The sequence below is a fragment of the Cryptomeria japonica genome, chromosome 1 (assembly GCF_030272615.1).
Source record: "Cryptomeria japonica chromosome 1, Sugi_1.0, whole genome shotgun sequence".
Classification (NCBI taxonomy): domain Eukaryota; kingdom Viridiplantae; phylum Streptophyta; class Pinopsida; order Cupressales; family Cupressaceae; genus Cryptomeria; species Cryptomeria japonica.
The window spans coordinates 452063762-452088039 of NC_081405.1; the positions used below are offsets into that span (position 1 = coordinate 452063762).

General features: G+C 37.0%; 1 protein-coding gene across 6 annotated transcripts in view; it reads left to right on the forward strand.

Annotated features, from left to right (window-relative positions):
- The window catches only part of LOC131064629 (uncharacterized), a 171245-nt gene that overhangs the window by 101227 nt on the left and 45740 nt on the right, over positions 1–24278 (forward strand). For all 6 annotated transcript variants that reach the window (XM_057998825.2, XM_057998834.2, XM_057998853.2 and 3 more), the window contains 2 exons: positions 2805–2996; positions 3164–3254. In XM_057998825.2, the coding sequence (XP_057854808.1) occupies positions 2805–2996; positions 3164–3254 (283 nt within the window). The remainder of the gene's footprint in view (positions 1–2804; positions 2997–3163; positions 3255–24278) is intronic.

Genomic DNA, 24278 nt, shown 5'->3' on the forward strand with positions numbered 1-24278 from the left:
TGTAATTATTCCCATTATTTCCATTATTATCATTGTTGGCATTATTCCCATGATCACCTTGATTTTTGTTATTCATTGTTTGCATCATTTGAGTCATAAGTTGAACCAAGTGCTGCTGACTTGTAGCCAAATCATTTAAAATCTCCATGGTACTAGGATTCTGCTATTCATGTCTATCACCCATACTTCTTCTTTGGAATCTGAACTAAGAAAATGTTCTCTTCTCCTACTCTAAGTGATAAATTTTGTATCCTTAGGATTCATGAATTAGTTTTAGACATTAACTTGCCACTTAACCCTCCAGGCTGGCAATATCACTTGCTTTGATACCGTTGTGAAGACTCGTGCCAGATTCTACACCAAAAATTTACACTTTTCCTTCCAATGTTTATTATATGAGCATTCTGTCAAAGAGTCCCCATATAGTTTTCTAATAGTAGGTTTATGATACTTGGTTGATTTGTTTTATATTGCAATGTTTTCCCATAACCATTTGGCATTCATTAACAAACAGAAAATAGATGCACTAATTGATAACATCAATATTTTCATCCCATAAAATACTGAAACATGGACAGATTATAGAGAAATTATATATACAAGGTTCTGACCTCAAGAACAACAATACTCAACCTCTTGAAAGAGCTACCCACTCATTTAATATCAACATTTCACCAAGGAATAAACAACAAATGAATTTTGTTTTGTGCCAGGGGTATTTCATCCCCAAAATCCACGCGCCAAGGAGTATTAGGGTTTGTCAAACCCTCCACGCCAGCCTTTTATCAGTTTGCACCACCTTTATCCACCTAATGCCTAGTCAAATGAGCCTGTGACCCTGCAACAACCATGACTTATGCTAGGAAGGGAAGCTAATAAAAAAAACTTTCGAAACATTACAATTGGCTGACCCAAGCCTATCGACCTGCTTCCACGGTCTCATGCCACACCACAAGCAATCCCTCATGCCATTAATAACATGATTCACACCCAGCCAATGAGGTTTTATCCATCAGTATTGATAGCGCCTAACAATAAGAAGGTCCCACGTCCCACATCCTGCAAACTCTGTCAAATATCCACACCTCAATAGGCCATCGATATTGCCCAGCATCACAATGAGATGTGCATCATTTACTCAAAACTCCTGTCGAATACTCATAGAAATTGTCTTGCTTGCAAGACAACAATTTATGAATCTTTGCTCACTCTATCCAAATGTGAAACCTATGTAGTTCCACCTACAATCAGTGAGGGTAGACCTTTCACTAGTAAAACCAATTTGCCTTAGGGTTTCCGTCCTAGGGTTTTCTCATGCGTAAGCTCAAAGATCTACAATAGAAAAAAAATAATAAGCATACCAAATGAGCTCTCAAATCCTCTTTTTATATTTCCCTTAGCACATTCCTGAAGGGCTTTTCAAATTCCTGCTTAAAATAATTCATTAAAGCACATTAATAAAGTGACTTTTAATATTTCCTCTTTAATTTCACTTAAATCACTTTATCAAATCAATTAAAGTTATCCATAAATTTAACTTTATTGGACAACTTCAATTAATTAATTTTAATTTATTCCCTAATATCTTGAAATTAACCTATGGGAATTAAATTGGCTAAATGGATCTTTTCGACTACTCTTGGGAAGGGGACATTACATCCCTGAACTACTCTTGTTGATGAAAGTACAAACAAATGATGGACAATTGTGCAAAAATAAAATAAAGATTCAACCAAAAAGGATTTAGTTTCACATAGTGTGCATCTTTAATCTCATGTCAAATTAGTCAAAATGTCTTAAAATTGGGTCTGGCAGAAACATCATGGGCTTTTTTCTTTTGATTTTTTAGTAGCTTTTTTACTTGTAGTGCATTCCTGTTTGTAGATCTGATGCACTGCTATTCTTTTTAATCTTCCTTTTTAGGTTAAAGGGAGCGGTTCCCCAGACCGTAATTCACCGACCAAAAAATAATAATTAGAATTCTAACCAATAGAACTACCAATTGTACTTATTCAATTTTTAGCATTGATACATTCTTCCATCATTTTATATAGTAATGATGGTATTTGGTTATAACTATAAGTGAGATGATAAGGTTTTTAGTTGAATCCTTCAAAGTTCATCAAAACTCAAAGGTTAAATCCCTTTTTGTGTTCTCCATGAGCATCAATGTGGTATCAGTAAATGTTTGGACAATTTTGTTGTAGAAAACCCTAGAACGATTAACTCTTGTGAAATACCGTGCATCTTTTACATTGTTTCCTTTTGGCAACTAATGATATTGCAAGCTTTATGATTAAGCCGTATAAGGAAGAATTTTTTTAGTAGCATGAGAATATCTTAAAGCAATGTTGTTTTTAAAATAATTCCCTTAAAATCATATTCTCATGCTACTAAATAAATACTAGAATGATGAATTCCTTATTTGATACAGGCTTCATTTTGTCCACACAAATTTTGACCAGCTAGGCATTTTTACCTTTTAATAAATTCTGATAAGACTTGTGGTTGAGAATGGTTTTTCTGTAACATCAATGTAAAAAACCATCATTGATCTCCTAAAAAAAGCCATTGTCAAAATGGAATTATAACATGTTTTACATATTCCATTGCATTTACTTAGTTGCATTACAAGGGAATGAATAATGGCTTTGTAAATAAGAGTGATCGGAATTCTTTTACCTTTGGATTTCTTTAATAATAGTGACTTTCATGGAATCATTGTTATTTCTCTGTGATAAATATATATGTACAGCTTTCTGAGTCATGTTTAGCATAATGGCGTGTTATGCTTTATCTTGCAGGTACTTTATACAGGCACAAGATCCAAAGTTCACATTATATTATGAGCCTCATTGTGTTTATAACAAGTTTTTACTAGAAGAAGAATATGCAGATGTTGTTATAACTCCAGTAATCAAACAATTACTCCCTGCCTTTACTCTTGTTTCTGGGCAAGAAGACGCAGTTGAATTGGCACGATTATTGAAAGCAAGGTATGCATATTTTATACCCTTGAATTCAAAGCATTGAATTCAAATTGTAATAGCATAACATTTTAAAAAATAAAAATTGAAGTGGCAGAATTCACATGCATTGGCCTTGGTTCACTTTGTGAAATGATATTTAAGCATTCTTGTTAATGAGTTTTATTTTTGCATAGGTATGTAGTACCAATGAATAATGGAGAACTTGAAACCAAAGGGTTGCTTTCTAGCATTTTGTATGCAGATGGAACAATCGATTCTTTCAAGGTTAGTGCCTTCCACTTTGTCGGAATAAACGAAATTGAACATTCAAAAAAGACTTCCATTCACTCTGTAGTTCTAGCATTGTAAACCCAGCTTGCAGTGTTTTGAAGGGATGAAATATTAAATAGTAAAGAATGAATAATGATTTTGAATCAAATTGATAGGTGGATGCTTTATATCTACTTTCAATCTAAACCTCCAAGAATGAAGAAAGAAATAAAAAGAGAAAGTGACTAAAATAGGTCAATGTGACTTGTTGGAAATACAACTAGAGACAATAGTAAGAGGGAGCAAAACAGAAGCTGATTTATATGCTCTAGAATTTATATACTTTGATGCAGTGCCCATTATTATGGAGAGAAATTGTCGTTTATCCAGTTAAATAAACTTCCATTACTCTAATGCATTTCTCTTTCCTACCACAGTTTGAGCCACTTTATGTTTTTGATCAATGGATATCAATTCAAATTGAAAGAAGACTTCCATATCTCTGGTTTTTCTTTTCTTACATTTGGAGTGTTAACCTTCAAATTATTAACATATTTTTGGCGTTTTAGAGGTGTCAATTAGTGAGACTGGTAGAGATTCGATTGCTTGCTAGGGTTGTGAATACTCATATTGCTTCTCATAATTGTAATGTTATGATATGTTCATTAGAAACAAGAGCTTGTCTAGTTCTCGTTGCGAATTTACAATTGTTTCTTTGAGAGGTGTAGTAATGTTAAGTCATTACATAAGTTGTTATCATATACTACCATTCCTAGGACAATTCAGTGATAAAGGAAATGATACAAAGTCCTTTATGTGATTAATTCAGTCTTCAATTATGTAAGTGTTGGTTAAAAATTTTGTACACCTGGGGAATGTGCAAAATTGTGGTTTCAACCACAGTGTGTGAGTATGATACTCTCCTAATTTAGGGAAGGGTCCCCCTATCTACAAACTAAACTAATCTAATATGGGTGAGACAACAGTCTTTCTTCTTTCAAGAAATACTATACTCTTTTCTCTTCACAGAAAAGCAATAGCAATTGGAAATAAATAACAACAAATACAGAAATGAGACTTTTTGTAGAATTTTTGGAACATAAAGGGAAGGAAAGTTTCCATGAAGGCACAAAGACCTCCATCACTTCCTGTTGTGCGTTGCACATGCTCCCTGCCGCCGACAGGGTCCCCTTTCCTTTTTTGGGCCTTTCTGTCTTCGCCCTGTTGAGTTCCGCGTAGAGTATCTCGCGTCCTTTTGAGCGGGCCCGTGATCAGCCCGTAAGATGATGATGTTCAATAGAGGACCCTGTGAATCCATGAGGTCAGTTGAGCCTTCAGGCGTGAAAATTCCAGGAGATTGTCTAAGCTTGTAAAATCGCCTTAGATAGGCGTGGGATGATAGAGACTGGCGAAATTCGCCAAGTAAAGGATAAAGCGTCTGAAGGTCGCATGAGGACCCAAAGACGCCGATTCTCGCATAAGGACATAAGAGAGATAAGAGGGTGCAGAGGTGTAAATTTTCAAAAAACCTCCTCCGTATCCTAAAGTTCGCACTAAAAGGGAGAGATTACATGATGTTTTAGAAGTTTGTAGGATTTGTGAGAATAGCGATTTTTGCTAGCTGAAAGGTAAAAGGGGGCGAAAGCCTTAAAGTGCCCCAAAGTGCCAAAATTGACAAAACTCACCCAAGTGCCGAAACTCGCACTTTTTAGTGAAAACACAATAGATTTTAAAAGTTTGCAAAATGAGCAGAAACCCCGAAATTCGCCATATGGGGGTAAATTGTTAAAATGATAAAGTTTTCAAAATGACCAAAAGGTCCGAAATTTGACAAAATGCACAAAAGGTCCGAAGTTTTCAAAATGACCAAAAGGTCCGAAGTTTTCAAAATGACCAAAAGGGTCCGAAATTGACAAAATGACCAAAAGGTCCGAAGTTGGCAAAGCACTTGAAAACTCCGAAGTTGACAAAGTGTCATCAAACGCTGAAAATCGAGATCCAAGTGATAGGTAAAGATTTCGAAAGGTTTAAAAAATACTTCAAAGTGCCGAAAAGCGCTATTTGGAGGAGAAATGATAGAAAGGTATTAAGGTTCAAACTTGCAAACTCCTTCAAAAGTCCGAAATTCGCCATACAAGGAAAAGTGCGTGAAAGAAGAAACTCGCAAAACTCTCCAAGTTTACCGAAGTTTGCGTGAGGGCAATTGTGAAATCGCGAAATGTAAAACCTTGCGGGAATGCCCCTCGGACTTTTAAGTGAAAATGTGAAAAGGTAAAAGTTGGCAAAATGCCTCAAAAGTCTGAAAATCGCATTATGGAGGAAGACTGAAAGAAATAAAAAGTTTGAAATAGCAATCCAAATGCCGAAATTCGCACAATAAGGGTAAAAGTGCGAAAAGAATAAAGTTTGCAAAGCACCCTAAAAATGCCGAAAAGGGTGAATACTGCGAAATGTTTTTAACTTGACAAACTCCTCCCAAAAAGCTGAAATTCGCATGTTAAAGGGTAAAAGCTAGAAGTTGAAAGTTTAAAACTTTGAAAAATACACCTAAATGCCGAAATCGCATTATGAGGTAAAAGTGCGAAAGAGTTTAAAAAGTTTCCAAGAGCCTTCAAACCCCGAAATCGCGCCATACAGGTGAAGTCGCAAGGTTACGTAGCTTGCAGAAAGCCCCCAATCCCCGAAGTTCGGCATCCATAGGAAGATCGCGGAGTTTTAAAAGACCTTGCAATCACTTTCAATTCGCCGAAGTTTGCGTGAAGCGAAAATTGCGAAATGTAAAACCTTGCGGAAATGCCATAGACCCCATTTTTAACGCCATTGCGAAAAACGTAGAGATAGAGTTCTGAAAAAACATCGCAAAAACCCCCACTTTCAACACAGGAGGTAAATCAGCAGTTCCTGCCCAGGTAAAAATCGCTAAGTTCTAAATTTCTAAAACCGCACTTCTCTCTCCAAATTTTAGGCACAAAAATCTAGAATAGGGAGTTAACCGTAAAAAATTCAAAATTGCAGAATTCTCCCATTCAAATTTGCAAGTTGTGCGGATTTGCGCCATTCATTTTCGCCAAGTAAGTGTGCTTCACCTCTCTCAATCATTCGAAATATTTGCAAAATCGGATAGATGTATGTGCAAAATGAATTATACCCGTTAAATCCGAAACCGCATCTTTTTCCGTTTATAGGGCGTCATTCAAAGCAATTAGATCAGCCTGTTCCTAGGAATCAGCTAGAAAACGCATTTTCAGACTTTGGAAATTTCTCAAGCTTTGTCCATTTTGAAATTAATGCTTAAGTATAAATTCGCAATCGAAAAGCTTCATAAATATTCATGTTTAAATCAATCAAGCTTTTAGCTAAAGATGTCATGCTGTTCTTTCAATTTGGTTTTTCAAATTAATCCTTGTATGCTGGCATATCCTTTATCTAACCCGCTGTACTTCCTTTATAAATCGCATCGTAATCCGCATCCGGCTGTGTAGGATAAATGCCTAAATCGGCGGTAGAATCATCAAAGACGCCTGCTGCAGCCGAGACATCACGAGCATCCAAGTCAGATATCCCTCGCAGAGTCAAAAGGATGAAGTATCAGTATCAGAGAGGGGGAATGAGGGAGTCAAAAGTTCAGAGTGTCTGGGACAATGTCGGTGATATTGACCTGGGCCATATTGATATCCAAGTATTCAGAAATTGAGTCTTCTCTTCGAACGCTTATGGAAGGCCTAGGCAGATGATGGAAAGTGGCATCGCCCAAGCGGCAGGATTTCCCCCGACAGTGCAAAACTATGAGTTAGTAGTAGAGGCTGCCTGACATTACCAGCCAGGTTCCAGATTGGTGCTCCTCGAGGACATGGTCCTCACTAGCTTCACCCCTAAAGCCATTGGCGACACATTTGACATTCCCTTCCCGAACAATCCCACAACCACGACTATAGATGAAGCGCAGGGGGCATATGATATGAATCCCGCCAGATGCAGAACACTGATAAATGAAAAGTGGTACAAGGAGAGAAGACCTCCAAGCGTCAGGATTGGGAAAAAGACCCCTAGAAGCGACTTCCACAACGAGCATGGGGACATGGTCACATTGCTCAGCAGGATTGTGGGACTTCCCTAATCCAATTACTTCAAAGAATGGATGTTTTACTTCACAGAGCAAGTCTTCACTGGGAAGTCCAAGTTTGACTGGGCTCAGATCATAAGCGACAACATCCACACTCAGCTGATCAAACTTGAGACAAAGAAATACTTCACTATGACTTCCTATTTGGTCTACATGTTCTCCAGGAACCAGCCGCTGCAGGGTTTGATCATGAAAGGTGAAATTGGGAATGGGCCTGATCAGGTGAAGGCATATGATTGTTACCCACAACTACACTATCAGGACATAGCTCAAAGAGAAAAGAACAACCCTGCCTATGCAATTGGTCAGTATGAGCGCGTCAATGACGCCTTCACAATGCGCCTGGTCAGGCTAATGCAGGGAGGATTACACATAAGGCTCTCAGAGCAAGCTACTATTCTAATACAGAGATATGGGGCCTGGTTCATCCAATTCCCAAGGTTCTCCTACATCCGGATAGCTGGCTTTGAGGGTGCCCCTCTCCAACTTCCACGGTACCCAACCGACAAGATAGTTCTTCTAGAGGTCGCAAGGCAGTCACGTCCGGCAGGCAGCTTACTCAGGGACAAGAAGCAGGCTGGATTCGCATTCCCCATGATTATAGGCAACCAGGATGTCCATCTAAAGAACCCATCCCAGGCAGAGGAATCCTTTGCAGAGCTGGCCTCCTATGGCCTATAGGAGCATTTTCCAAGGAAATGCTTTGATCACGACAATCTGGCAAAGAGGGCCTATGGCAGCCGATACAAAGCAAAAGAATCAGTTGAAGATTATTGGAAGAACTGCTCTGACAACTATGAGGTCCGAAGGCGCGAATATTCAAGGCTGAGTGTGCAGCAAATGCGACTCTTTGAATAGCGCCGGGTCCTAGATCAACTCACAGATTCAGGAAATTGCCTGCAAGTCCAGGAATTTGAGGCAGTAAGGCATCTTTTGCCAGGCATCGATTGGTCGCAAGACTCGATCACTGATTTTGAGACGGTTATGGCAGCCCCAGGAAGATATATTGACCAATGGTTGCACCAGCAGATTGAGCGACTAATACATGAGGGAGTCCAGCTCACTTACCACTTGATGGGTAACCTTGATTCTCAGTCCTCTGAAGATGAGGGAACTTCCAGTGCACCTAAGGAAGAGATTGAAAAGCCTGAGAAAAGGAAGAAGGCTAAGGCCAGTAGAGGAACCTGGACATCCAAAAGAACAAGAAGGGAAAAGATCCCCATTAGGAGACCAGAGGTCACTTCATCGTCAAAGGGCCCTAGTTCATCCGATGACATAGTTGAACTAGATTATATATCTGCTCCGCCTTCCTAGAGTGATATTGATGCATTTGGAGTTGACGATCCTCCTGCACCCGACATGTTGGACGTCGAGTTAAGAGCCATTGGATCAGCCGAACCAGATAATCAAATTGAGGAAGGAGAGATTCTATCCACTCAAGGGGTCGACGTGCATGAACCCACCCAACAGAGCCGCCATGAATTGCTGCTCCATAATACTACCAAGGATGACTCCACTGTTGAAGGAGAGCAAAAGACAGATGATACCAGCGGGCCTAAAAAGACTGAAGAACAACCATCACACGAAGGCACCAGACAATTGTTCAGTGAAGTGGGAGAAAATTCGGCTGCGAGCAAGGAACTTGACACTTCCTCTACTCCTCTTGTAACGGAACAACTGCAAATTTGTGATGACATGGCTGAGAACATCAAAGAACAGAGTGCAAATTTAACCATAGCATCAGCCCAGACTGTACCTCAAGAATGGTTAATTGCCTGAGCTCAGTGCAAGGCCGCCACCAAGCCACCCATCGATTTGGAGGACATCTTCTCACGCATAGACCAAGCTAAAGCCAAGGGGAAGAAAAAGCCCAAGGCATATTCCAGAATAACCAAAGATGAGCAAAGGAACCGTATTCTTCACATCGCCACCCCGCCTGTAGACAAGCCAGCAGATCAGATTACACTGGCTGATTATAGCATCACGACTGTTCCCATCAAACGAGCCACTAAGGAACAAGAAAAGGAGGAATTCAGGGATTCAGTACAGAACATACTTAGGCAACTTGAAGAGATAACAGCTGAAAAGAGCATGTATCAAGCTCGTGCTGAGCAAGCCGAGGGGTACATTGACCAACTCCTGAGACCATTGCATAATGCCCCTGAGTCCCATATTCTCCCGACAGCATTGGCACAGAGGACCACGACGGAATTTGAAGGAGTACGGGATACTGCAAAGGCCGTCAGGGAATGGATACAAGGCATCAAAGGAAGGGGAGAACGAATCCTTGAAGAAGTAAAAAAAATGGCCCACCATTGAGAGACCACTCTGGTTAGGCTATTAGAGGTAAAAAGGGAATCCCTCAGAATTCATGAAGTGGCTGCCACAACTCTTCCCCTCGTAAGAGCTCTCTTTTGGACCCAAGCACAGATCCCTACACTCTCCGACATCTTGCACCTCCATGATATCGGCGTTTTCAAAGAGTGGTACTGGACTATCACCATGAAGAATGACACAAGAGAAATCATTGATAAAGAACACGATGCATGCGAGGCAATTCTGAAAGGCATGCAATAACTCGGCAAGAGGATCCTCCGATCAATGGTTTGAGGGTGGCGAAATGACCTGTCCGATGATGTGATACAGCCGGACTGGGAGGAAAGACTGGAGACGGATAGGATCACCTATTCCGCTAAGGAGCTAAGTTTTGCTGGTCAATTCTATTCAGACATGTTGTGCTTCGAGCATAATCGTTCCAGCTGGAAAGATGGTTTGAAGCACGTAGACCAATACCTTGAAGGCATGCAGTATAAAATTCGTCATCCTCCTATGCCTCCATTCAGTTTGCTATTCCAATTGTGCATCAGGTTCCAGGAATATGTTTGTAAGGAACGTGCAGCAGGTCGAGACCTGTGGCAAGAATATTTGCATGGAGAGGATCAATTTTTGGTAAAGGGATATGAAACTGGAAAAGAGAAAGTGCTTTCCTAAAGTGCTTTTTTCTTTTGAATTTTGAAAAGTGTACTTTTTGGCCAAAGGGTCATATTTGACTTCCAAGTCAACTGTAAATGTAAACTTTATTTGTGTGCACCTTTTTGAATTATTTTGGATAAGTTTTAATTACCTTTTTGGGTAGTTATTGCTCCCTTTGGGGTAGTTGCTGATATTTACCCTCCATTTATGGGTATGGGTACTCTTTTGTATGGATGAATCTGGGCCACTTGTTTAGATTAGATCTTGGCCATTCATCTATTTTTGAAGCCTATTTAAGGGGATTGGTTTTCCCTCATTTTGTAAGAAGTTCATGGATTGTTGCTGAAGCTCTGGCGAAATTTACAGGATTTAATGTAAAGTTAAGACTGTTTCAAGTTTCCTTGTAAGTGCATGGTCTCCTTCTTCATTAATTTAGAATTTTCAGTTATGTTTCTTTGATTTCTCTATAGCATTTTCTAGATAAACATCTGATAGAATCCTCGCTGTTCATACCATTAGGGGATGACTGATTGTCTTTCCTTCTGCATGGTTAATCTGAACCTTTCATATGCTTAGTTCGGTTATTGAATACTCACTGAATGAATGTTAAAGTTCTGATGTTGTATTTGATAGCATGAAAACTCAATTTTCCCTTGAAGATCGCACTAGATTCATACAAGTACTGTGCTTAAATGACTGGTAATGTTTAATCTAGTTATTTGGAGGTGTCTGTCTGTTTTTTGAATATGCTATCCTAGTTAAATAATTTAGACTTTCTGTACCTCTCTTTCCCTATCCCTCTTTTTCCTTTTTTTTACTAAGAAGAATCTGCAGTCCTGCCGAAAACAGTATCATGCAACTGAAACCCAATCGATAACGAGACCGTTAAAGTTTTAGGGAACTCATCTAGCAATTGCCTATTTTACCGTAAGTCCCCTTGTGTTTCTAGCACGAACACATCAAACCATTGAGTAATTCCGCAGTCAAGACCTGACAATCGAAACTTTGAGGTTGTCCCCTTTGATCAAACGAAAAACAGCATTAGGGATTTCCTTATCTCAAGAGAGGATAGGGTACTCAGCGAGTACATTCTATTTTGCGTTGGCCGGATGGAGTTTGCAGCAATGCGACTTTAGCCACGTCAACACTTTTTGGGACGGTAAAACAGAAAGAAAGCTCAAAGTCTTCAACTATCTATTCTCCTATCAACCGTTTTAGATGATTTTTTGATAACCAAGCACAATATGTGGCAGCTCAAAGTCTAACTAGATGATGCACTACACCTTACATGCACAAGTCTTAAATATAGAAGGAACACAAAGTGTACAAGCTATCTTCCCACTTGAGCTTTCCACACTAGCTTTAAATATGATAAACAACTCAAAGTCTACAAGACCAAATTTGAAAACCAAACATATAACTCTAAATACAATTAGCAGCTCAAAGTCTGCAAGATTGAATTTAAATCCCTCTTGAACAATAGAACAAAAATCACAATCAATTTTAGAAAATGTCGTTACAAACGACATAATAACTTGAATTGGCACAAAGTCTCAACACAACTTGCCTCTTTTATTGAAAGCAATCTGATTTACATCTAAGCTCAAAGTCTTAGAGTGCACATACAAACTGGCAGAATTTTGTTGCATTGCCAAAAGATATAAATTACAATAGATCCCCTCAAGTATTTATAGGAGAGGAGGCTTGAGAAAAAGGTGGGAGGATCCCAACTAACTTGAGAAATTCTTTCAACCACCATGACTTATTCCAACTACAGTCGTAATTCAACTCAACTTGTAGTTGCTTTACATGTAATTACATTTTACAAAATGCAAGTAAAAGTGACACTTGCAATTACAATTTTGACATTACATCTAACTTGTCAAAACAAATTACAAATGCATAATTAATCTAAGTGTCCAAAGACACGACTCCAACTGCATCATCCTTTGTCTGTGATAATCTTCATGCCGCTTTAGGATGCTAGAACTTGAAGTATTCTGGATTGGTGAAGACATCTTGAATCGGAACGGGAATTTGCATCCTTCATGAGCTTTGTGTCCTTGGCCAACGAACTTAAATTTTATCTTCTTGCTTGGGGTAGCACTGGCTTTTCAGGAGGGAAGTTCTTTGCAAGGCTGAAGTAAGAAACCTATCTCTGTATTGAAAGCATTCTATGCTCTCAACCATGAATTGTTGTTGTATCTCTTCTTTGTATCATCCTCCAATCTTGAAATCTGCTTGCAAAATAAGGCCGATGCCTTAATCCATTGATTTGGTAGATCGTGTGTGCAAACAAGACTGACAAGGGAAGGGATAAATTGATGCAAAAATGGGCTCACAAGTGAATTTCGGGTTCTGGAAGTTGCATTACATGTGCGGAAAAACAAGAGCATCAACTTGCAATTGTGGAGAACAAACATGCAACTTCATATGTGTAATGGGTAACTGCACTTGTAATTGGACCTTTAAAACTCATTTTCAAGTGTTTTATGAGTGCATTTTGACCAATTTTGGGTGGTGGATGGCTAACTGAAAGTGAATACAGAACAGCAATCGTGTAATATTGCCACTATTTTTTTTAATTTTTCAAAGCAATATCACAATCACACCAATCACCCGTTAGGGTTAGAATAATGAAATCCAAACAACTGGAAGGAACCCTACACTTTCTGATCACTGAGAGCCCAGATTGGGAGGGTGAGAGCATACGGTAACAGGGGATTGTTAGAGATAAACTGCTGAACTGCTGAAATACAATAACGGGCGGCAAGCCAGCCCCTTCCGCTTATCCAGTGGGAAAGCAAGGAACTTGGCGGTAAACCAACCAAGAGAACAATATTTCAAACACAAATCACTCTACCGCAATATTTCAGCGGGAGGACTGAATTACAAAACAACTCAACTCCACCGCTTATGCAACAGGAGGATCATTACAACCAATATCACTCAACCGCTTATGCAGCGGGAGGACTGAATTACAAAATATCAGATATAGGTTGCGAGCCAGCCTCTTCCACTTTTCAGCGGGATATGAAGAGTACAATCCGGAAACGGTTAGTAGTACTACTACTTAACCTTACAATAGAGAGGAAAGATAGAGTAGAAGTATAATGCTGAACACATGAGATAATTATCATCAAACTAACTCGACACCTAAAAATAGCACGCTGGAAATGCATAACCAACAACACATAAATTCACTAAATTGCTCATAACTCACTCAAATCTCCTTCAATTCACCCCAAATCATTCCCAAACTAACACTAGACAAGCAGCAACTAAGAACAAACCAAGAAGAGCTACCAAACACCCCAGAACACCCTACACGCATCCCAATGCACTCACCAAAACCCACGCCTTGCTAGATAATTTCGATTTGCATTATAAAATCTAAAACTCCAAATGAGGTGCCGCAAACTGACAAGATATATCGCCAATAGCATAAAGAAGGTTTGAGCCAATACCCAGAATGACCAGTCGCTCAGGTAGGGAGGTATGATCGAAAACTTGCTTCAGCCACAGGAAACCAGCAACTCTAGAAAACACACCACACTCCAAAATACTGAAAACATGCATTGAAAATGTCACAAGAATACACCACTCAGCTAGGTACTATGTCTCAAGTACGAAACTGGTAATACTAGGGATCCACACTCCGAATCTTCAAGTTCATACGCCAATCCGACAGCATAACGATGCAATTTTTCAAGATACCAAAATGAGAGCCCAAGGCTCATATTTATAACTTCATGCTCCCCCAAATTCAAATGCAAATGGTGCCCAAACTCAACTCAAAATCCTTTCATTTCATTTCTAGTCTCCACCCAACATGGCACCCACTTCCCTTCTTCCTAGGCAAAGTTCAAACTTTACCTTTGGTGACGTTTTTGCAACATAAAAATATAAAACATGAGATGTTTCATCATTCCAAATTGCCACAAAAAATTACGCCATTGACTTAGGAAAATAACACATCATTATAAGATAATTATTTTTCCTTAAGTCATCCTCAATAGATTTAATCAGTAAATACAAATATTTAAATATTAAACTTTAGAATAAGGAAAAAATATTTAATTAAATCACTTATGACTCCCATACTGGTCATCAACAAAACCAGGATGAAGCGGAGTAAAGAAGACCATAGAACTACTGCAGGATTAGGACCCTGTCCATTGCCAAAAATAGAAATACTCTATATTGCCACTTACTAAAAATAGTAAGTCATGAATTACTCCTCCGAAAAGCATGATCTTTGCACCCAGAGACAGAGCTTGGAAAGCTCAGTAAGACAGCATTATCCAAACAGCCAAACCCTAACTTACTAAAAATAGTAAGATTTCACTTCACCAACATTTGAAACCCTAATTCTCCATCCCACATAGCCTACGGGTCTCCAGAATAGGCCAATGGACCACTGAAAGCACATCATTGAGAAGTAGACATTACAAATCGGGTTTTAAAATTTTGATTGCAAGTAGACTTTAAGTGAGAAAAATGAATGGAGGTGAAAATGGAAAGAGTGAAATGGGGAGAAAGGGATTTTGACATGAAGGTGAAGATGGCAAATTTGGATGACCATGTACATGTATGGGAAGGGATATTTTCAGCTTGACAACTTGGAAAAAGGGAAAAAGTTCAACTTGTAATCAGATTTGTAAAACCCGAAATCAAATGAATGGGAAAAATCTGAAAGAGGGGAAAATCATGCAAAATTTACGAATTGCATTCAAAGAACTTATCCATTGGGAAGAACAAGTAAAAACCAGAATTTAAACATTATTAATGCAACCTCTTTCACATCCAGAATCCAAGGCTCAACAACCGGTATGAATGTAGGGCACATTTAGCAGAAAACGTTTGAAGAAAACGTGTTCTTCTTGAATGCAAACACTAAGTATTAAGTGCCAAACACTACGATTTGAATGTAATGCAAAATGTGGCCAAAACGTGAGCCAAAAACGGATTCAAAAACGTCTTCAACATCTTCAAAAATGCCTTCACAAATGCAAAATGTGTTTGCCAAAACTGTTTTTGGTGAAAAATGTGGCAACCTTCATTGATTCCCAACGATTTTGCATGAATGTTGGACGACTTTTGCGGAAGAAAGCCACAAAAAACGGATTTGTGGGAGCAAATGTGCAGGTCGGGTTCTTCATTTGCAAATACAAGTAGCAAATGCCTTCAAAAAAGATGCAATCGGGTTTTAGAAACCCCATTGCAATTTTTAATTACTTCACTTTTCTCTTCCTTTGGCAAATTCGGGTTTTAGGGAAGAAAGAACAAAAAGACATGTCCAAATAACTTGTAATAGGGAAATAAAATCCCCTTTACAAGTTTAAACTGACTTTGACAATAAGACTTGTAATAGGGAGATAAAATCCCTTTCACATCTAAAATTCACTTAAGTAGGAACTTTTAAAAGAAATTACAAGTTCTTATGATTTTAAATTCATTTGTAATTTGTCCAAAAAGTTCCTACAATGACTTAAAGACATAAAAAGCAAGGGGGAAATAAAAAGTAAGATACAAGTGACAAGTTTTAAATAAAGTGCACTTGTAATTGTTTTAAAATTTCGGTACAACACTAAAACAAGAGAAAATTAAAACTTGCAATCAAAGGAAAATTTCCCATCTGCAGTCAGGAAGAAAAAACCCGAAATTGAAGAAAAAACATAGCAAACGAACTCAAAACGCGATGAAACTTGAAACGTGACTCGAGGATGGACCGAAGATCAGTTCAGTTCACCAAGGAGCAAAATTTTTGCCTCGGGAAGCATGCCTTAAGAGTAAAATCTTCAACCTGCAGTGACTGCTCTGAAACCCGAAATTGCACAAAAAGCTAGGAAAATGAAGACCAAAACTCACCTAAACTTGGACAATGATGAAAAATACACCCCCCAATGATTTGACACTAACAAATGTGAGTTTCGTACCTCGTAAAATGTGCCTTGGAAACAAAAACAACACATTTTAAGCAAAAATTTGTAGGGGTTGTCACATTTTTGAATTTTCAAAAATGAGGACAACAGTAAGGACCTCCATAATTTAAAAATAACACAATTCACAAAATTACACAAACAAGCATATATCAATGCCATGTGTCCCAATATACAAGATTAGAATTCAAAAATTATATTTTAACATAAAGTTAGAGTACATAAGGTAAGATCAAGGCAAAACACAAGGAACATATTCATTTGCATTGGACCACAAGGTTAATTACAAAGAATACATAGGGGTCAAGTTATGAAGACCACCTTGATAGGAACTTTGACATCTGCCTCCCTTGACCACCTTATGGGTGAGAACATTGTTGGAGTGCGTATCCGCCCTACCACGAAGTAGTTACACTTCCCTAGAATCTTTCATGACATGAAAAATTCCCGACCCAGCACGAGGGAGACTAACCATGCAAATCTGGTAGGAGTAAGGGAATTGTGCAATATGGTATATCTTCATTCTAAAACTAGTATAATGATTGCATGGGCACACAGATGCATATAAAACGCATACTAAGACAAAAGCAACAATTTTGCTTATCCATCTAAAATCATTTCAATATCCCAATTCCATCTCAATCACATTTATTCCAATAGGTAAGCATAACAAGAATTATCTCAACATGGAGAAAACACTTTTAGCATCCATGCATCTATTCTTGAAGCCATACTTTATTCTATAGATAAGAATTGCGTACATGAGATTCTTAAGGAGAGCACATCATATCTAGTAATTCCAAAAAGGCTTTTTCCACATAGAATCTCACCAGACTACACATATGCATATGATAACTTCATCCCTAATACAAACTAAAATTAAATAATCAAAAACACAGAAGTGCATACAAATGCATCGGTCCATGCTTATACACAAGTCTAGTTAAATAGTCATGTCATTAAGATATGTAAGTAGTTGAATTCACAAAATAATAATAATCCTTAATAGGCATTGATAATGAGCGGTCAACATCCTTTCAAGACCTATTAAGAGCTCAAGCTTTGTTAATCATATTCATACTACATATTGCTAACCTTCAAATAACCAAATTAAGCAAGAAATAGCCATAATTCACCAACATTTGTCACTAATATAATATATAAATTATTGGTTATGAGTACCTTTGGACATTAATATAAGGGACCGAACCAATCAATTTCTTTATATTATAGTTCCTATCCCTAGATTCTTAATATCTAAGGAATCTATCTATTAACAAGAATCTTTTCTTAATTTGACCCTAAGCATACCATTTCATATTTGAATCAAGCCATGTGACTTATGGTCTTTATCGACACAAGGATTTAACTACTCTCAATTGCAAAGAAATAGAAGTATTTGAATATAATAATTTCTTATTTATTCAAGCTACTTAACCCTTAGCAGTAAATTGAATATCACATACTATCATGCCAACCTACTTAAAAAAAGGAAAGATGATCCAAAATTATTTAATCTAGAAGCATATAATAGATAATCTCTTAACCGCTACAAGAGAATTCTATATAATGCCCTTCCTGGTGTGCATGGTAGTTTTCATTTATTAAAGATATCCTTATATCCTATCACATAATTCATTAAATTAAGATAATAATTTAAATATTATCTCAATATATATAAATAATTTATCTTTTCAGCCAACTAGAGATAGACTTCATACTATGCATACTTATTCATGCCAAGGTGGAAGTTTTAGTTCATAGATCTTATTGACAAGGGCGACATAGAAGTTGATGGTCACACTTCCAATGAGGAACATGCGATGTTTTAAGGAACCATTCCCAAAGCATGATAAGGGAAAAGCCAAATCAAATAACAATGCCAATTATACTACCACGTCCTATGATTATACAGTTAATCACATTTCAATGGACAATTATGTCTCTACCATCTTATCAAGGAGCATAAATCTTTAGCTCTAGTATAAAATAAAGTATTTGTAATACCTAGATTTTGCCATAGTTTGTCTGTGGAATGGAGTCAAATAGAAGATATTTGTTTATGCTCTTGCTGAACTCTATTGTTATATACTTTGCATCTCTATACTCACATCCATAGGGAAACTTTGACCCCAAACATAGATGAATGAACTGTGAATACATGATTTGGAAATGATAACTCAAGGATTCAAGCAACACAACAGAGATAAGATCAAACTGACAATTAATTTCATACCTCACTTTCGCATAGGCAATAACTTTGCTTTCCTTCAATGACAAAACTATTATTTTCTCTTTTCCAAAACAAAATACTGATGTTCAATATCTTCTCCAGAATATAATTATCGCTGCACACAAGAATGAATGATAACAACCTCCAAATGAAAACCAATTCGCTGTTTATATAGACAACTTAGGAGAGGATTAGATTGTTTTATTACATGTCATATTATCTTATCCAAGAAGATATTTTTTATCCTTAAAAAATGTCTATCTTTACTTATCCTTATCCTTTTATGTGGAAAACTTTATCTTCTCATATTTATTTCCTAAATTTAAAATCAAAAACCTTTTTACTTAAAACTTTAAAACAATTTATTTTATTAAATAAAACTAAGTTGAAAAAATTAATATCTTTATAATCATGAAAACTTTTCATAGATTATCTTTTTTTTTTTAGTTCTTTTATGAAAAAGAAACTTCTTATCTACCTTATATGGAAAAGCATATTGCTTTGTTTTCTACTTCCTTATTCTTACTTTTCTTAAATCTATCTTACCCATGGGAAAAAACACGATCTTTTAATCATCAATTTAAAATATTCTAAATCTAAAATTTAAAATCTTCTTCATGAAGTTTCCTTATTTTAAAATTTTCTTTCCTCTTTAAAAAAAATACGATAGCTTTCTTAATAAATCTTCTCTTTATTAAACAAAAATATGAATTAAGTATAACTTAAATCTAGAATTAGTACTTTTGATGATCTATTAATTAATTTTTTTTAAATTTTTGTAATTAATAAAATAATAATAATATTTAATTGTTGATATAATTTCCTATTTTATTACATTTAGAATTTAAGGAAAATATAGAGATTGAAAATCATTTTTTAATTATCGTTAAAGTATGATATTTAATAATGAATATATTTTAATTATAATTAGATGTTTATAGGTAACATATTCATTAATAAATATTGATAAGTAATAATTAATGAAATTATTAAATAAGGGGTTGTCCCCGTATTGCAGCGGTTGTAGGCTGTGCACCTCCGGGTGGAGGTCTCGGGGTTGAAACCCCCTAGCTTCACGTCGTGTTGTCCAAGCTGGGCGGTACGGTGAGGTGGAGGTTTATCCCGCTCCCCACTGACTGTGACTATCCGTAGATCCCCCATCCCGAAAAAACATTTGCTCCGCCCCGCTAGTGCCGACAGACCAATCTAGTAGTGTGTACCGTGAGGAAGGCCTAGCATAGATGTAGGGTAAAATTTAATGTTGACTCTCACTGTCAGCGGCTTGATCGATGGTTTGTCTCTGTTTGTTGGCCAATGGAAATGACGATTGGTGCTCTCAAGCTGTACAGGTGCTTCATCGAGGATGCCTTGGCTCACGACATGGAGATGAGGTCCTCCCATGTGATCTCACTGGTTCATAGCTCTAGTCAAAAGCGCTTGCCCTTCCAAAAAAAAAAGAAATTATTAAATAAGTAGTAAAATAGGATTGTGACAAATTATGATAATCGGTCAAGTACATGTGCATTAGATTGTTATGGCCAACCATCATACCTATTCCTTTTCTTTATACATGATATTTATTGATAAGATCTGAGTTCTCCACCATGAATATATTATCTATCGTGAAGTCAGTTTTGTGTTCTCGAGGCAATATAAATTATTGCTAGATTGATCGACAAAGAGATCCCTATTTTTTTTTCTTGTTATTCCTTCACTATAGCAAACCTTGATTTGAACAAGCATATGGAAAAGTTGATAACTCATCTACCAAGATTTCTTGTAGATATTTGAAAACCGCATGAACAAGAAGTTGAACCTGTTAAAAAAAATCTACACTAAGATGGTCCCTAATAATATCAACTTCTAAGTAGGGAAACGGTAAAAAGCATCATTTAATGGGAGACACACCAACAACCATCTAAGTGGGCACATACAAAAGCAATCTTTATAGGTTATGAAAACGTACAATGTATTTGACAAAAAGACTGAAGGGCAATGAAATCAACTGTGATTAAACCAGGGGCTAAATAGAAGACAATAAGATAAGAGCTAAATGTATACAATATGTGAATAAATTGAATAGCAAAGTAACAAACATACAACAAGAAATCTGATGTGTATAATAAAATAGGTCAGTTTAGAGATACTTGGGGTTGACTTATATACACATTCCTTCCCTTTTGGCTTAAGCAATTGCAATGTGTAATGTCCCCAAATTGGTTTTAGGTTGTTTGTGCACAAAAATAACAATTCCAACAGTATAATTTATCCTTCAACAATTAATCATTAATAATTCAAGAGATAATGAACAAATACATAGATTAGTGAACATGTATATTAGGATATGCATTATGACTAGCTAACTATCTTATAACCAATCATAACTTCATTTGGTAGGAATCTCAAAAGGGTGCTAGTAAACTACCCAACTTAACTAAGCCCGAGAGCACGCCACATCCAAATGATGGCAACTCACCTTTTATCACACAAGCAGCAGGAATGTCCAACTATGACCAATTCCAGCCCTTGGGGTAATTTATTCTGGTAATAGTTGGATGTTCTTGCCGCTTGGCGAATATAATTTATTTATTTAGAGGAATATAATTCAAGAACGTCTAATAAGAATGTTTCTTCAATTATATTTCTCCAAATAAATTGATAATATGTATTTATACATGTATGATCGCCCCATAACCAATCAGATGTGAGTTGGAGGGAATAAGATAGGGAGATGTAGTTTACCAGCTCCATCAAACTAAGTAGACCACCCCAAGGAATGGAACTGGTCATAGTTGGACGTTCCTGCCACTTGTGGGCCAAGAGGCAAATAGATTACCCCAAGGGATGGAACTGGTCGTAGTTGGATGTTCATGTTGCTTGGTGAATAGATGACCCCAAGGGATGGAACTGGTCATAGTTGGACGTTCATGCCGCTTGTAGGATAAAAGGAAGGTTGCCATGATTTGGATGTGGCATGTTCTCGGGCTTAGTTGGGTTGGGCGGTTTACTAGCACCCTTTTGAGATTCCTACCAAAGAAAGTTATGATTGGTTATAAGATAGTTAGCTAGTCATAATGCTTATCCTAATATACGTGTTCACTAATCTATGTTTTCGTTCATTATCTCTTGAATTATTAATGATTAATTGTTAAAGGATAAATTATATTGTTGGAATTCTTATGAGGTTAAAACCAATTTGGGACATTACACAAAGAGGTGTTTGTAATTGCAAGGTGTATAGGAGAAACCATAGGAGACAACAACTAGAGACACTAGAGACTTAGCATACATCAAAGGTAGATCCCCCATCTTTGAATCTTTGAAGGTCCTTGTGAACAATTTGTCTTCTTTTGATGGTGTATCCCTAGAACTACTTTTTTTTTATATGGTTGACCAAGTTCCCAAGATTCTAGAAAGTTATATTGTAATTTAGACATTTAAGTAGAACTTGTTTTATCCTTAGATTTTGCAAATTCCTTCAGACTTTAAATCCCTTAAAATTTAATTTTGAAAACCCCAAAATTCAGAAATAAACTGAACCCTTCTTTTAAAAAAGAATATGAAGTATAAACTTCTGTTATCAAAATGCCCAATTGCAACTACAATATAACTGCCCTGAGACTCTTCAATAATTGTAATTTCTGCTCTAGTGTCTATCTATCTTTGCCCACAATTTGGTTTCTCGTCCCTTTTGATTCTTTTCCTACACTATTTGATATCTTGCATTTTGATGCCCTAAAAAGCCTATTTTCTTCCCATGTGACTAATAAAAATTGTGTGCTGTTACTTGGTGAAAATTGTAACTACAAATTGTCTTGTTTGTTTTACCTCGGATCCATGACCCTTCTGCTTGGGCTTGTAGAATTCCCATCTAGTATGTACTCTCATGCACTCTTTGCGATTCTTGCAAATGTTTAATTTGCTTGGCTTTATCTTTATTTGCAATACATAACTTCTATAGATTGTGTAAACCCTTCATATGGGCATTGCAAATTGTGTCGCAAAATTAACTACTAGTGTGATGATTGTTGACCTTTCACAATCCTTGCCTAAAAAAAAAATTGTTATTCTTCTTCACAAATTTGTGATTCCTCTCCACAATTTGCCCATAGGTTTAGCTCAACCTTTGCCAATTCAGCAATTTATTTTTTAATTTGAGCCTTGCACCTTATAACTTCCTCTCTTCCTAAACTTATTCAAACTTTGTATGATTGGTGTTGTATGTATAACCATTCTTCCTCCACATGGTTCAGCTCTGATATCAATGTTGGTAAAAATTTAAGAAATGAGATTGAGAGGAATTTACATTCATCTAATGGAGAGAGTGTCACGTTATATAGATTCAAGAAACTTCTAGGTACATCCAATTCATTAAGGAGCTACAACGACCTTGTGACAACCTTATTAATCACCTACAATAACTAATCCATTATTTATTACATGTGTAACCATACAATCTATTATATCATTCTATAGTAGTTCAAAAGTTTTTCAAAGATGGTGTTGTCTTTTAGCTTTCTCAAAGGCTTCTTTTATGGTTCTAAGAGAGAAGGAACACACTTGGTATTGGAGATTGGACTTTTGGGGCAGAAGAAAAAGTTTAAATAAGCTATGGTCATTCCAAGTTGTGGTTGTCTTTGTTTGTTAGGTATTTCCAATGTTCGATGTAATCGTGGTTTTTTATGTTTAGATTCTTAAAGTTTCCTTGGTTGTTTTTAGATAAGGTGCTAGATTGAAACTCTTGGAGGAATTTGTTAACTGGTTGCCTGAGCTTTGGATGGAATGAGTTGGAAGTTGATTATGCCATCTATAACATATTTGATAAAGGTTTTCGCAAGAGTTTGGTTGCAGCATAGTAGTTGTTATTGACCAAATCTTTGTAATGATTGTGAAATGCTTCAAGATAAAGAATGGGTTCCCTATAGTTAATGATGGGGGAGTTGGAGCCAATTGATGGTGATTGAGGGAGAGGCCTTCCACTAGAATTGGTAATAGGTGGCGGGAGGGGAATTTGATTAGTATTCTGCCAGATGATTTGTTGATGAGATTGCTATCTAGGAGATATGCTGTTGTAACTAAAGCATATGGGTTTTGGCTAAGGGCAAAGTGATCCATGAATTGTATAAGGGCTTAAGTGATACCTAAATAGGTTGGTCAATCTTGGAAACTCTCACGAAACATAGGAGTTTCTTGAGCCTAGCCAACTTCTATTGAAGGTTTGTCCTTGGAGTTTCTCACATTTTATGGACTTTGATCCAAACAACAAAAGGGAGGGCCAAAGCAAAGTCATATGGATAGAGGTGCAACAATGACCATTTGCACAATTAGAGTAGAGGGTATATTTTGTACTTGTTCTTGTTTTTCTCAATTTCCAAGTCTTTTGAGATCAATACAATGCTTTAAAGTATGCACTCTTATCAATTCTCATTCAACACGGCCATCCAATTGCTTACGATGGTGAAACCTTTTTTGACATAGTGTAGGCATATAATATACAAGAAGGAAATTTACACTATGTCCAAGCTTCTAAGTAATGGAAGCATTATATACAAAGAAAGGAAACCATCATCTACACAAATCACAAGCCTCTATGGCTCATGCATACTCAAGGAAAGCTATAGATGATTGACATCAAAAGTGGTCGAGATATCTCTAATAGTTCTACCTGAAATTATGGCCTGAGAAAGGAAGTACCATTAGTGTTGTTGATTTTCTTGAGTGACCTAAAAGTGTAGCTCTAACAAGGCTCTCTACTCCCATGGGCATGA